Source organism: Notolepis coatsorum (assembly GCF_963971535.1).
Source record: "Notolepis coatsorum genome assembly, chromosome: 3".
In the NCBI taxonomy this organism is placed as follows: Eukaryota; Metazoa; Chordata; class Actinopteri; order Aulopiformes; family Paralepididae; genus Notolepis; species Notolepis coatsorum.
The window spans coordinates 39637155-39649186 of record NC_140167.1 but is presented as its reverse complement, the minus strand read 5'-3'; the positions used below and the strand labels follow the sequence as shown (position 1 = coordinate 39649186).

The following is a 12032-nucleotide window of genomic DNA, read 5'->3' as shown; positions in this document are numbered from 1 at the left end:
TCAACTTTATTCGTACAAGTACAGAGTACAAGGAAATGTAGTTAGCATCTAACCAGAGTGCAAAGGAAAGTGCATTGTAATGTATGTATGTGTATATGATTATGTAACATGTGTATATATTAAATAAATAAATATATATATATATATATATATTAGTGCTGTCAGGCGATTAAAAAAATTAATCTAATTAATTACAGGATTTGTAATTAATTCATCTAATTAATCGCATTTTAATCGCATAACCATTTTATGCCTGATATTCTATATTCTATAATCATATTTCAAATTGCATGTGTCCGGATGGCAGAATTCAGTACTGTATCTACAAAACCTTCTGTTTAATCATCTTCCATCTATTAATTTGCTTAGATTTTTCAGGTCTGGTCAATTTGAGCATAGTGTTATTCACAGTCAAAGATAAAAAAAAAAATTATTGATATTCTCATTTGGTTCATTACAATTTACTCAAGCCTAGTAACAGACAGTATTTCTGACACTGGGAATACATTCCCTGAGATCCATAGATGTCCCTAGAATCAGATACCAAGAACATGCAAATGGACCATATAAAAAAAGTCTGTAATGTGTATTCTACGTTCTTATGGAATGAATGAGATAAAAAAATATATATATATAAAAAAAAAAAAAAAAAAAAAAAAATTGTAATTAATTTTGAGTTAATTTTCATAACGCGATAATTTGCTGTGTAATTAATTAATCTAATTAACGCGATAAACTGACAGCCCTAATATATATATATATATATGAAGTATACAGTATATGAGAATATGCTACTGCCTCGCAAGAAGCCCAAATGGACCCTGTCCTGAGGCATCTGGTATGAGCAGGATGCTATGTGGATCCCACGCACTTCCCTGGGTCCCCAAACACCCCGACCCCCAGGGACCATGCTCCTAGCAGCTCTTCCAGTGACCCAGCTGAGGGCTGCAGCTAGCTCCCTGGCCCTTCCTTCCCTTCTCTTCCCGACTGCCCAGCTGAGGGGACCCTGTGGCCAGGGTACAAAGCCAGCTAGAGCAGCCACAGAACTGTGCTTTCCTGCAAGGTGCTGCTTGTCGAGCAGGAAGCGCATGCCAGTGGATGTGGAGCTGGGTGGAGCAGAGAGAGACTGGCTAGGGAACATGTGTGAAGCAGCGATCTCATGCGGTTGACAGCAGGAGGTATTGTCTCGAGGGCGGCTGTTGGCTTTTACCCCCTGGCAGGATTAAGCCCCCTGTGGGAAGGGAGGGGGGGGGGCTTTGGAGGGTAGCTAGGCTGCCACAGCTGAGCATGGCACTATGAACAGGGAGGCAGGCAGGCCCTGGTGCACTGGGCTCTGCATAGGCTCATGATCCATGAGCTCCAGATGGGTGCTGAACTAGGGCCAATAGTGTTTGATAACGGCCATGCCATTTGGTCAGCGGATTTGTCTCTGATGCCGGCCAGTTTGAGGCAAAGCAGACGGCCCATCATGTAATCGCTTAATTTAAAACCACAGAGTTGCACTGGGTCAGTGTTTTGGTTTGTGTATGTATTTGTTTGTGTGTGTGTATGGTGTGTGTGTGTGTGTGTGTGTGTGTGTGTGTGTGTGTGTGTGTGTGTGTGTGTGTGTGTGTGTGTGTGTGTGTGTGTGTGTGTGTGTGTGTGTGTGTGTGTGTGTGCGTGCGTGCGTGCATGCGTGCGTGCGTGTGTGTGCATGTGTGAGAAAGGGAGCCTGTGAGCATGTTTCAGAAGATCTGTTTGTGATTGAGAAAGAGGTCAAAGTATTGCTGCTGACTTCCCATCAGCAGTTATTGGATGGATTCATAAACAAAGTGCAAGAATGAGACATTTATATTTATATACAAACACAGTAATGTTTAAGTAGTTATGTAAGGGTTGTGTGTATTATTATCTATAATAAGCTCAGAAGTACTTTGTGGTAAAAAAAAAAGCCTGGGTCGTACTCACAAGATTGCCAACGACAGAGAGCTCAGTCAGCGAGGGAAGGACTTCTAGCTTTTCAAGCTCTAAGATGTCCTACAGAGAACAGGGGAAAGACAAAGAGCAGCCAGTTGGTTTTCATTCCATATTTAAAGGAACATGTCAACATTATGGGCAATACGCTTACCATCTTCTCCAGAGTCAGACGAGAAGATAGATAACAATTTCCTCTCTGTGCATTCAGTAGAAAGCTATCCGGCTGCAAGCTAGCCTAGCACAAATGAATGGAAGCGGATACGGACCACTAGCCTAGCTTAAAACTCCGGGAGAGGTGTTTCTGGCCAACAGCTAGGCTAGTGGTCCGTATCCGCTTCCATTCATTTGTGCTAAGCTGGGCTAGCATGCAGCCGGATAGCTTTCTACTGAACACAGAGAAGAAATTGGCATCTGCGCATTTCCCATAATGTTGCCGTGTTCCTTTTAACTTTCCTCCCAGGGCCTGCTGTTGTGTGACGACGACGGCGGACGGAGACATACGGTATGGCATTAAACCTCTATATAATTTTGGCATGGCGAGGATAGAGAGGCGGCTGATGGGAGAGAGATTACACGCGTGAGCTCTCCATTAATCTCATGGGAGAGTTCGGACACGCAGAGGGACGATGTCTCGCTCCCCTGACCGCCGGTTCGCGACCGACTGGACCGGGTTGTCTGTGACTCCGAGCGAGCCGCCGTCGTGAGGGGCTGGTTCATTTGGGATGATTGCTGTATTCTGTGTCTTAATTGAAAGCGTGAAAAGATTAAGGAAGTGAGGGGAGTGACTGGCAACAAAAAGTGCAAATCAGTAGCCTGTGGCGAGAGGGAGACGTGAGAAGCTGATTACACGCCGCTCCTGATTGTCGTCCCCCCCCCTGTCCTCGTACGCACAGCCGTGACCTTCAATCAAACTCGATTCCCCTTAACACCACCCCATGCATGCCACAGTGGGGTGGTAACGACTCGTGATTACTATATTTCACCCGCTAGTTTGCAAAATGCGGCGAAAAATAATACAGCCATAGTTCGGAATAAAATACATCCTTAAGCGTTCCAGCACATGTTTTTTTTGCATATAAATGAGCCTGTAAAAAGTCCTTGGTGAATCTGTGCCGGAGTGACAGGCTTGCTGTGACCTTGATGTGGCCTCTTCAGGAAATCAACACGGAATGAGTTCCTCTCGTCACGGCGGCGCTAATGAAAAAGCTCAGTGCATAAAGGAGACACAGATCCTCCATATTGCTGCTCAGGGGTGTAAAGTACTTGAGTAATTGTACTTCGTTACAATACTTAAGTACTGTTTTGGGGGATTTGTACTTTACTCAAGTATTATTAGGTTTGTATACTTGTACTTTTACTCCATTACATTTCAGAGAAAAAAAAACATACTTTTTACTCCTTACATTTAAAATGCAGACCTACAACGTACAAAGTACAAATCTCACAGGTCCAACAATTATTAAATTTTTATTTTTTTCACTTTTTCTGTATTTTTTTTCCCATCGCAATTTAGTCATTATGCCAATTCCCTTCCTGGTCGTTGCGCGCATTGTCCCACTGTCGGCCTAGGGAGGATGTAGAACTACCACATGCCTCCTCCGATGCATGTGGAGTCGCCAGCTGCTTCTTTTCACCTGACAGCGAGGACTCTCACTGGGGGAATGTAACGCGTGCAGAGGTTCACGCTATTTCCCCCCGATCCCCTCCCTGCTGAACAGGCGCCCCAACCGACCAGTAGGAGCCGCAGTTTACAGCGACCAGGATGCGTAAAGATTTTTCCCAACCCACTTTCAGTTCCGCGTTCGGGTTCCGCGATCTGATTGGCCACTGACGTTTCTCTCAGCGCCAATCGCGTTACGCCTAGTTCTGCCTCTAACAGCCTTCTAGTATACTGGTTAAGCTTGGCGACTCTTTCGAAGTCGCTCTCTTTCGAAGTTGGTTAAGGTTAGAGTTTGTCTTTAGAGCAGGGCGATAGACCACGACAAACTCTAACCTTAAAGGTCAACCTCCACGTTGTATTTTTGTTCAATAAACAATGTGGACTAGGCCAACAGTGGCTTTCATGAAGAAGGGAAAAAATAAGTATTGAAATTGACCCAGTTTTAGCGTTATCAAAACATTTTGTCTGCCCAACACAATCAACATGCACATGCATATTTTAATCAATGGTTTATAACGTGCACGTGTAATGTCGTCACAACAGGTATTGGTTACCAGGGGGCTCACCAGGGGGCGCTGAGAGTCACACAGCTAGTGGCAGGCAGAGAGCCTTGCTACCATAGATATATGCTTGCTACTACTAGCCGAATGGAAATGTATCTGTTTCACCTCACTATTGCTCCGTGATTATAGCCATCCATCCATCTCTAAAGCTAACCACTATTTGTAAAAGCCACAACCACATTTGTAATAATGTAAATCATTGTGTCGTTGTACACATAGTGTTTATAACGTTAGTAGATAACATAGCTTAGCTTGGTAGCTATTGTGCTAACAACATATCCCGACATCCGGCTTGCTGGCCGGCATGAACGGCCGACCCAAAATGGTTCTCTCCTCTCTGTACACCCCGACCCGTCCCCACGGGTGCCCTGCCGGGGGGCCCATGGACGCGACGGCAGCCGCAGGGCGCCCGAGCCCGCAAAGGCTAGTGTTACACGATAGCTATGAGCTAACTAGCGCTGCGGGCTCCGGCGCCCTGCGGCCGCCGCTGTTGTAGAGTCCACAAGCTTCACTCGGTGCATCAGTCACGAAAGGGGCTATGATGAGCTTGGCAAGCCAGAGTAAAACACAGTTTTCATTCAATCAATCAATAACAACATTAACCAGACTCTCGTTGTGTCTATTATGCTAACGCTAACGTTACCTCATTGTGTCTATTCTACACAGATAGCCTCTCGTGTCTATCTGCTAACGTTAGCATTAGGCTAACTAACGTTACGTCCCTAACCCCCAACAAGCGTAACTAATCAGCGATCTTTTTGTCAGACTAAACTCTCCGCTCGGTGGCAAATTGTGTTGATGTCTGTTTTGTTTCATCAATAAATGAGGCAGAATACACGGTGACTGTATCCTTTTTTATTGCACTTGTTTCTTGCTGCAAACATACAAAAGACATCCTACGCGAGACATCAAAGATGGCGGCGTTCTGTTTTCGTTCAGACTCCCCAAACAGTGACGTCACCGTGTCTCTCTTCTGACCAATCAGTGGTCTGCAGTTTTTCACGTGTCATTTCTGGAGCTCTCATGCTGATCATCAGCAGCCCTGCCTCCCCACACGGAGACAAACTGAGTACTTTATTTGAGTGGAAAAGCAACATTAGATTTGGCTCATTAATATGCAAGCCACACCTGTTGTGACGTCGGCGTTTGATAAGCTTTTTTGATTCGCGCGTGCATGTTATTCGTGCGTGGACCTTTTTAACTCTTTCAGAGTGGCATTTCCGGTGTCAAATGGAAAAAAATAAATAATGAAATTATATACCAATGATGTAAACTACCCATAATTGATCAGTAGGGTTTAACCTAGAGGTTGGGCTTTAACCAACTTCGAAAGAGAGCGACTTCGAAAGAGTCGCCAAGCTTAACCAGTGATCTAGGCGTAACGCGATTGACGCTGAGAGAAACGTCAGTGGCCAATCAGATCGCGGAACCCGAACGCGGAACTGAAAGTGAGTTGGGGAAAATCTTTACGCGAGCAGGACACATACCCCGCCGGCTTCCCACCCGCTAACACTGCCAATTGTGTTAGTTAGTTCGGCCAGAGAAATAAATATACTAATTAAAAAAGGTCCAACAATTTGAATTAGTATATTTATTTCTCTGGCCGAACTAACATTAATGTTATTAATCCTGAGGCCACACTTTATTTAAAAACAGCCAATCAAATCCCCATCAATGGAAAATGAACCCGCACATACCCATGCTGATTGGTCCTTGTGCAAGACTAGAAAGCGGGGATCTTTGATTAAACACCTGCTATCAGAAGTGACAAGCTACAGAAGATGGCCACAAACGATAGTACGAGTGATGAAGAGGATGAACGTTTTTACTTTTACTTTTGAGTACACTTAAGTACATTTAAAAGTAGAAACTGTTTGACTTTTACTCGTGTTTTTTTAGCCAGATACTCGAGTAAGAGTTTGAGACGGTACCCATACTTTCACTTAAGTATAATTTTTGGGTACTTTTTACACCCCTGGCGCTGCTGTTACCTGTATCTTGTTCATGTCGAGGAACAGCCTGCTGAGCTCGCCGAGCGACTGGAGGTGGTTCAGCTCCCGGAGGCGGTTCTCCGACAGGTGGAGCTCCAGCAGGGCGCTTTGGGACGTGAAGGAGTTTTCTCCCAGAGCCTTGATCCTGTTCCTGTCCAGAGCCAGCTCCCTGAGGCGACTCAGCCCCTCCAAGCCCTCCACCTGGCTGATCTCATTACCTGGACACAGACGCACTCGTCATTGTGATCGTCACATCTGGAGGGAAAACCCAGCTCAAACAGAATGAGAAATGGGACGTCAGTGGCTCAAGTGGAGGTGTAGAGTGGTCGTCTGGTAATCAGAAGGTTGCAGGTTAAATTCCTGCTCCTCCCGGGCAGTGTGTCGAGGTGTACCTGAGCAAGACACTTAACCCCTAACTGCTCCGGGTAAGCAGACAGGCACCTTGCAGGGTTGCCTCCGCCGTCAGTGTGTGAGTGAATGGGTGAATGTGAGGCATAAGTCGTAAAGAGATTTGGATAAAAGCGCTATATATAAATGCAGTCCATTCATCATGAGAGGAAACAAAATACAGTTTTGCACTTCAATCAAGTAGAATGTGTTGAACTAAATCGGGAGAGTCCAGTATTTGTGAAATATAGAAAAGAATCAAGTCAAAGTTACATGACCTAAATAGTGTTAAAAACGTCACATATAAAGAATAAATAAATAAATAAGGTAATTCCAAACAACTTGTAAGGCGTTTGAGGTCGGCCTTTGTGACGAGTGTCCAGACTAAACAGAGACATCTTTGAACGGTCAATAAACAAAGAGGCCAGATATAGTCAGGTCAGCTTGGTGGGACGCAAAAATCGCTCCGCTATAGAAAAACACTATCAAACGCCATCAAGAGCAGTTGGGGGGTGTGTGTAGTGGGGGGAGGGGGGGTTGCTATTTCTTTTCTCCCAAGCCTCATCTCCCACCTGACCTAAGGTCTAAAAGGAGACTCTCTGTGTGTATACTGCACTTTTCACAAGTTCTCTCCACACTGGCCTTTTCACAGCCTTTGTAGCGGTTGGGGAGGTGGGAGTGGGGGTGGGGGTGGGTGGCGGTACGCACCTTTAAGGAAGAGTGCTTTCAGATTGGTGAGCCTGCTGAGCTGCAGATTGCCCAGACTGGAGATGCCATTGTAGCTCAAATGCAGGACCTCCAGGCTGCCCATCAGTGGCTCCAGGCTGTCCACAGGCCCCGCTTCCCTTAAACACAGTCACAAGAATGGGAGCGTTTCTCTAAGCGTTCTCTCTCTCTCCCTCTCTCTCTCTCTCTCTCTCTCTCTCTCTCTCTCTCTCTCTCTCTCTCTCTCTCTCTCTCTCTCTCGGTGCTGAATGAACGCGGCTCTATCTCCTCCCACGGTCTCATTTAGCGGGCCGGACCTCACAGGTGCACAGCGACTCACAGGCAATCACAGCTGCCCCCCCCCCCCCCACACACACACACACAAAGGCTTGACAGTCAATGTAATGCTCATCAGTTCTACTTGCTATTGCTCATCCGACAATAGAGAAATGGTATGGTATTTTCCATTCTGTAACAATACAAAAAAAAAGATACATAAGGAAATAAAGGAAAAAAATACCAAAATCCAGGTGGGATATTGCATAACATTTTCAAAACCTTTTTCAAAAATAGGAAATAGGACTGCTATACATCCATGCATTTTTATGCACCCTTTACTACTTATTGTATTAGGTCTTTTAGTGAGAGGCAGAGATTTCCTGTGAACAAGGAGCAGGTGTTTGAACTTTGCCCAGAGAAAGTAGGACACAGGTTAATGCTGCCACCTATTGGTTCAAATATGTAAATTCAACTCAAAGTCAATATTTCATACATGACTGCAAAAGAAAAATGCAGAACGCGCCAAAGAGGCTGAGCGCAGTTCTGTCTGGAAGAGAAGTACGTTTCCAAACCGCTTATGGAAAAGGGAATCTGTGATGCTACCTGCTGCCCTTGGCTGGGGACTGCTTGCCGTAGCCACTGGAGATTACTTTGTGGTACAGCATCTGTCTGTTGGTCTGGTGGGCCTGAGGCCTCTGTCTGGGCAGGATGGACTCGATGTGGTTATAATTCAAACACAGAACCTGTGAAGGAGAAATCGAGAAATAAAACAACAGATGAAAACTTTTCATACACTCCTTTATTTGGAATGTGTTTGGAATAATTTAGCCTTGATTGCCTTAATGTTAGGCAGGTGGATCAGGCCGGAGAAGGAGGTGAGTTTGTTGTGCTCCAAGTTGACGCTGCACAGTTTGTGGAACAGGTCAACCGGAGACAAATCCACCATTCTGTGGAAGAAGAGGAAGATAGTGTTTCCTTAGCTTCGTCTCTCTGTTTGAGTAAGGCTTGCTACAATATTACTGGTGGATTTTGTATGGCACGACAATCATTTGTAATAACCTTTATTTCAACGCTTTTGTATAATGTGTGGTTGCCTGTTGGGCCAGTGGATTACCTCAGGGAGGAGAACTGCACGGTGAGGCTGGTGATGTCTGAGTAGTTAGAATGGCCCAGTTTCTCTGCCACCATGTCAGCATTCAGTCGTCCCCCAAACACATAATTTGCATTCTCACGCTCGGTTACTTCCTGCAGAAAAAAACAGTTCCATCATATATATATTCTCTCTCTCTCTCTCTCTCTCTCTCTCTCTCTCTCTCTCTCTCTCTCTCTCTCTCTCTCCTCTCTCTCTCTCTCTCTCTCTCCTACAATATCCGCCCAACCAGACTGGTTGTGATTACCGGTTACATACCACTGCGATCCCGTCCAGTGTTTCCAGAGAGGGCAGCTGGAACACCACATATATACGATAGTTTTCCATTTTCTCCACTCCATTCCCGTAAAGATCGAGAATGATGAGGTGTGTCAATCCCTGAGGAGAAGAAAAAGGTTCGGGTAAATCGCCTGGGACTGCACTGAAATCAGTGGGTTAATTTTAAATCCCTCTATGGGGGCTCACATTGATTGATAGATTGATTGAAAACTTTATTAACAGATTACAGAATGGGTACAATACAGTACGCAGTACTCAATACAACAATTGTTAAGAGGATGCAGACCTGAAAGACTTTCGTCTTGTTTACATCAGGGTCCCCCATTTTCAATTCATCAAGACATTTATGACATATTATAAGACATACAAATATACAGTACTGTTTAAGAGAAAGCAATCATAAAAAAAAATTAGATACATTAGAAGGGGAAGAAACTGGGCGGCTGAGTGGCGCAGTGGGCAATGCGCTTGCCACTAACGCAGGAGATACTGGTATTGAGCCCAGCTCTCGGCGTTGCTACCGGCTTAGCCGTCGTCATACTAACACAATTGGCAGTGTTAGAGGGTGGGAAAGCCGGTGGGTGGGGATTGGACGTTGTGGACAGCGACTCCTACAGGTCGGTTGGGTGACGCCTGTACAGCAGAAACAGGAAGTATCGGGGGCAGCGTGAGCCTCCCACGCATTACTCCTCGCCACTGAGAGTTCGAGCTGCTGCGGTGAAAAGATGCGACAGGCTGCCTCCTCGTGTACCGGAGGGGATACGTGATGCAAGGCTTCTATCCTCACTACAGCCGACCAGTGGGAGGCATAGTCTAGCAACGTTCAAGACAGGGGAGGGAAGAATTGGAATCACGAAATTGGGATGGGAGAAAAATAGAAAAATAAGGAGAAAAAGTGGATAAAAAAAAGAAGGGGAAGAAACTGTACATTGGAGGGGGTTGGGTGGGTGGGTGCTGGGGGGGATTGAACATTTACCGGGGCCAGTTTCGAATTGCAGCCACCCGTAGGTGCTCTTTGAGAGCAGTTTTGAAGGAGGGTAGGGATTCACATTATTTTACGGCTGTGGGTAAGGTGTTCCTGTGCTGTGACATTGTATTGAAGTGCTCGTCTTTAACCACCTTCAGATAGTAGATGTCCCGCGTGGTGACGACAAGGTTGTTCCCTATGTAGAGCTCAAAGAGGGAGCGAGCCCTCTGGAGGCCATCCAGGGAGCCGATGCAGTTGTTCTCCACAGACAGGAAGTGCAGGCTGGGCAGCTCCAGGACCGAGGCCTCCAGACACGACAACCGGTTCCCATTCAGACTCAGTCTGGTCAGGCAGTGTAGATGGGACAACCCTACAGGAACCACAGAGGGGGGGGTTGCATCATGGAGACATAGAGACATAGAGAGAGAGAGAGAGAGAGAGAGAGAGAGAGAGAGAGAGAGAGAGAGAGAGAGAGAGAGAGAGAGAGAGAGAGAGAGGGGGAGGGTTAAGCAGGGAAGCCACTCTAGTGAGGTACATATAATATTCCCATCCAAACCGTATTATTATTATTATTATTATTATTATTATTATTATTATTATTATTATTATTATTATTATTATTATTATTATTATTATTATTATTATTATTATTATTATTATTATTATTATTATTATTACTAGTATTTTTATTAGCCATGTTGACTTTTACCAATTTGTCTGTGTGTCAGACTAACCATCCAGCTTGGTGATACAGTTGTCGTTGAGAGACAGCTCCTCCAGTTTCAGGCAGTTGTCCAGGTCCTCCACCTTAGAGATGTCATTGTTGTTGAAGGAAGCCCAGCGCAGATTGACCAGCTTGTCCAGGTTGGCCAGCCTGGAGAGCCTCTGGCTGTCTAAGTTCAAGGCTGTGATCTGGTGGTCAGAGTACGTTGATTAATAAAATGTGCATTAACGCATTCAGTGTTTGAGATGTATTGTGTGTCGGGTATTATGTGCATTGAAACATCTCAGAATTGTTATCATGAATAACAATTATAAAGGATCAATACGTGTAATTTCTCATGTGTGGAACCTGCTAATGACTAAGTCTGCCACAAATACGAAGCCTGTAAATCTCTCTCCCAGAGGGATATAGCTATCAGTCACATAACTTGCATGCATGTTATTCAGCCATATGATGATCGTTTAGTATCATGCAACAATGTCATGGAAAATATGCCCCAAAATATGTCCACCAGGAACAGCGTTTTCTGAAAAACATACAGGATCAGAATCAGACAAATTGCGTATTTAGTATGTAGATAAATCTATTATTACTAAGGGACATTTATGCACATGTATTGGGACTGCTCACCAGTTAAGGCATTCTGGAAAGATGTGACCCAACAAATATCAAAACTCGTATCTTGGAATATACCTGTACACCCCTCGGTATTACTATTGAATGATGTTTTTGAGTTTGCAGTGAATCCACAGCTAAAGAGATTGGTTTTATCGGGTATCACAGTAGCCAAAAAGCTGATCGCATCACGCTGGTTTCAACCGGAAAAAATTTGCCGTAAAGTCTGGTTTCTTACATATCTCGATGTAATTTACCATGAAATATCTACAGCAAGAATTCTGGGTCTCAATGAATCCAAAATGTCAATGTGGTTAGAAGTGGTGGAGAGAATAAAAGCTAGCTTATAATGGTAGTGTCTGGTTAGGTGCGAGGGATAGTGGAGGTACTTCTCAAGGTGGGGTCCGGGAGGGGGGGGTTCGAGCTGAGCATATGTGTGTAGGTTTTTTTTTAGATAACAGGTATTATGGGTATATCTTATATAAGACAACTAACTAAAAGGTGATCTCATTGGATGTGCCCTGACAATTAATGCTTGTATATCTTATCGTGTGTTGTCATGTTTGTTTATATGTTTGTTTAAAAAATAATAAAAAAATAAAATACAAAAAAAAATCTATTATTACTTTTGTACAAAATATACATTTTACATTTACATTTTAAGCAGGCACTCTTGTCAGGAGCAACCCAGTAGAGTGAGCTAAAATTCTAGTATTATCAACATCACAAGCAGCCAAAAAGAACAGTAGTAAGACT

General features: G+C 44.5%; 1 protein-coding gene across 1 annotated transcript in view; it reads right to left on the bottom strand.

The window, feature by feature from the left end:
- The window catches only part of lrrc9 (leucine rich repeat containing 9), a gene marked incomplete at both ends in the record, with an annotated part of 76473 nt that overhangs the window by 18029 nt on the left and 46412 nt on the right, over positions 1–12032 (bottom strand). Inside the window, 9 exons of the mRNA XM_084311177.1 lie at positions 1948–2016; positions 6171–6388; positions 7266–7402; positions 8145–8284; positions 8380–8488; positions 8656–8786; positions 8950–9069; positions 10090–10307; positions 10672–10849. Of these exons, the coding sequence (XP_084167303.1) occupies positions 1948–2016; positions 6171–6388; positions 7266–7402; positions 8145–8284; positions 8380–8488; positions 8656–8786; positions 8950–9069; positions 10090–10307; positions 10672–10849 (1320 nt within the window). The remainder of the gene's footprint in view (positions 1–1947; positions 2017–6170; positions 6389–7265; positions 7403–8144; positions 8285–8379; positions 8489–8655; positions 8787–8949; positions 9070–10089; positions 10308–10671; positions 10850–12032) is intronic.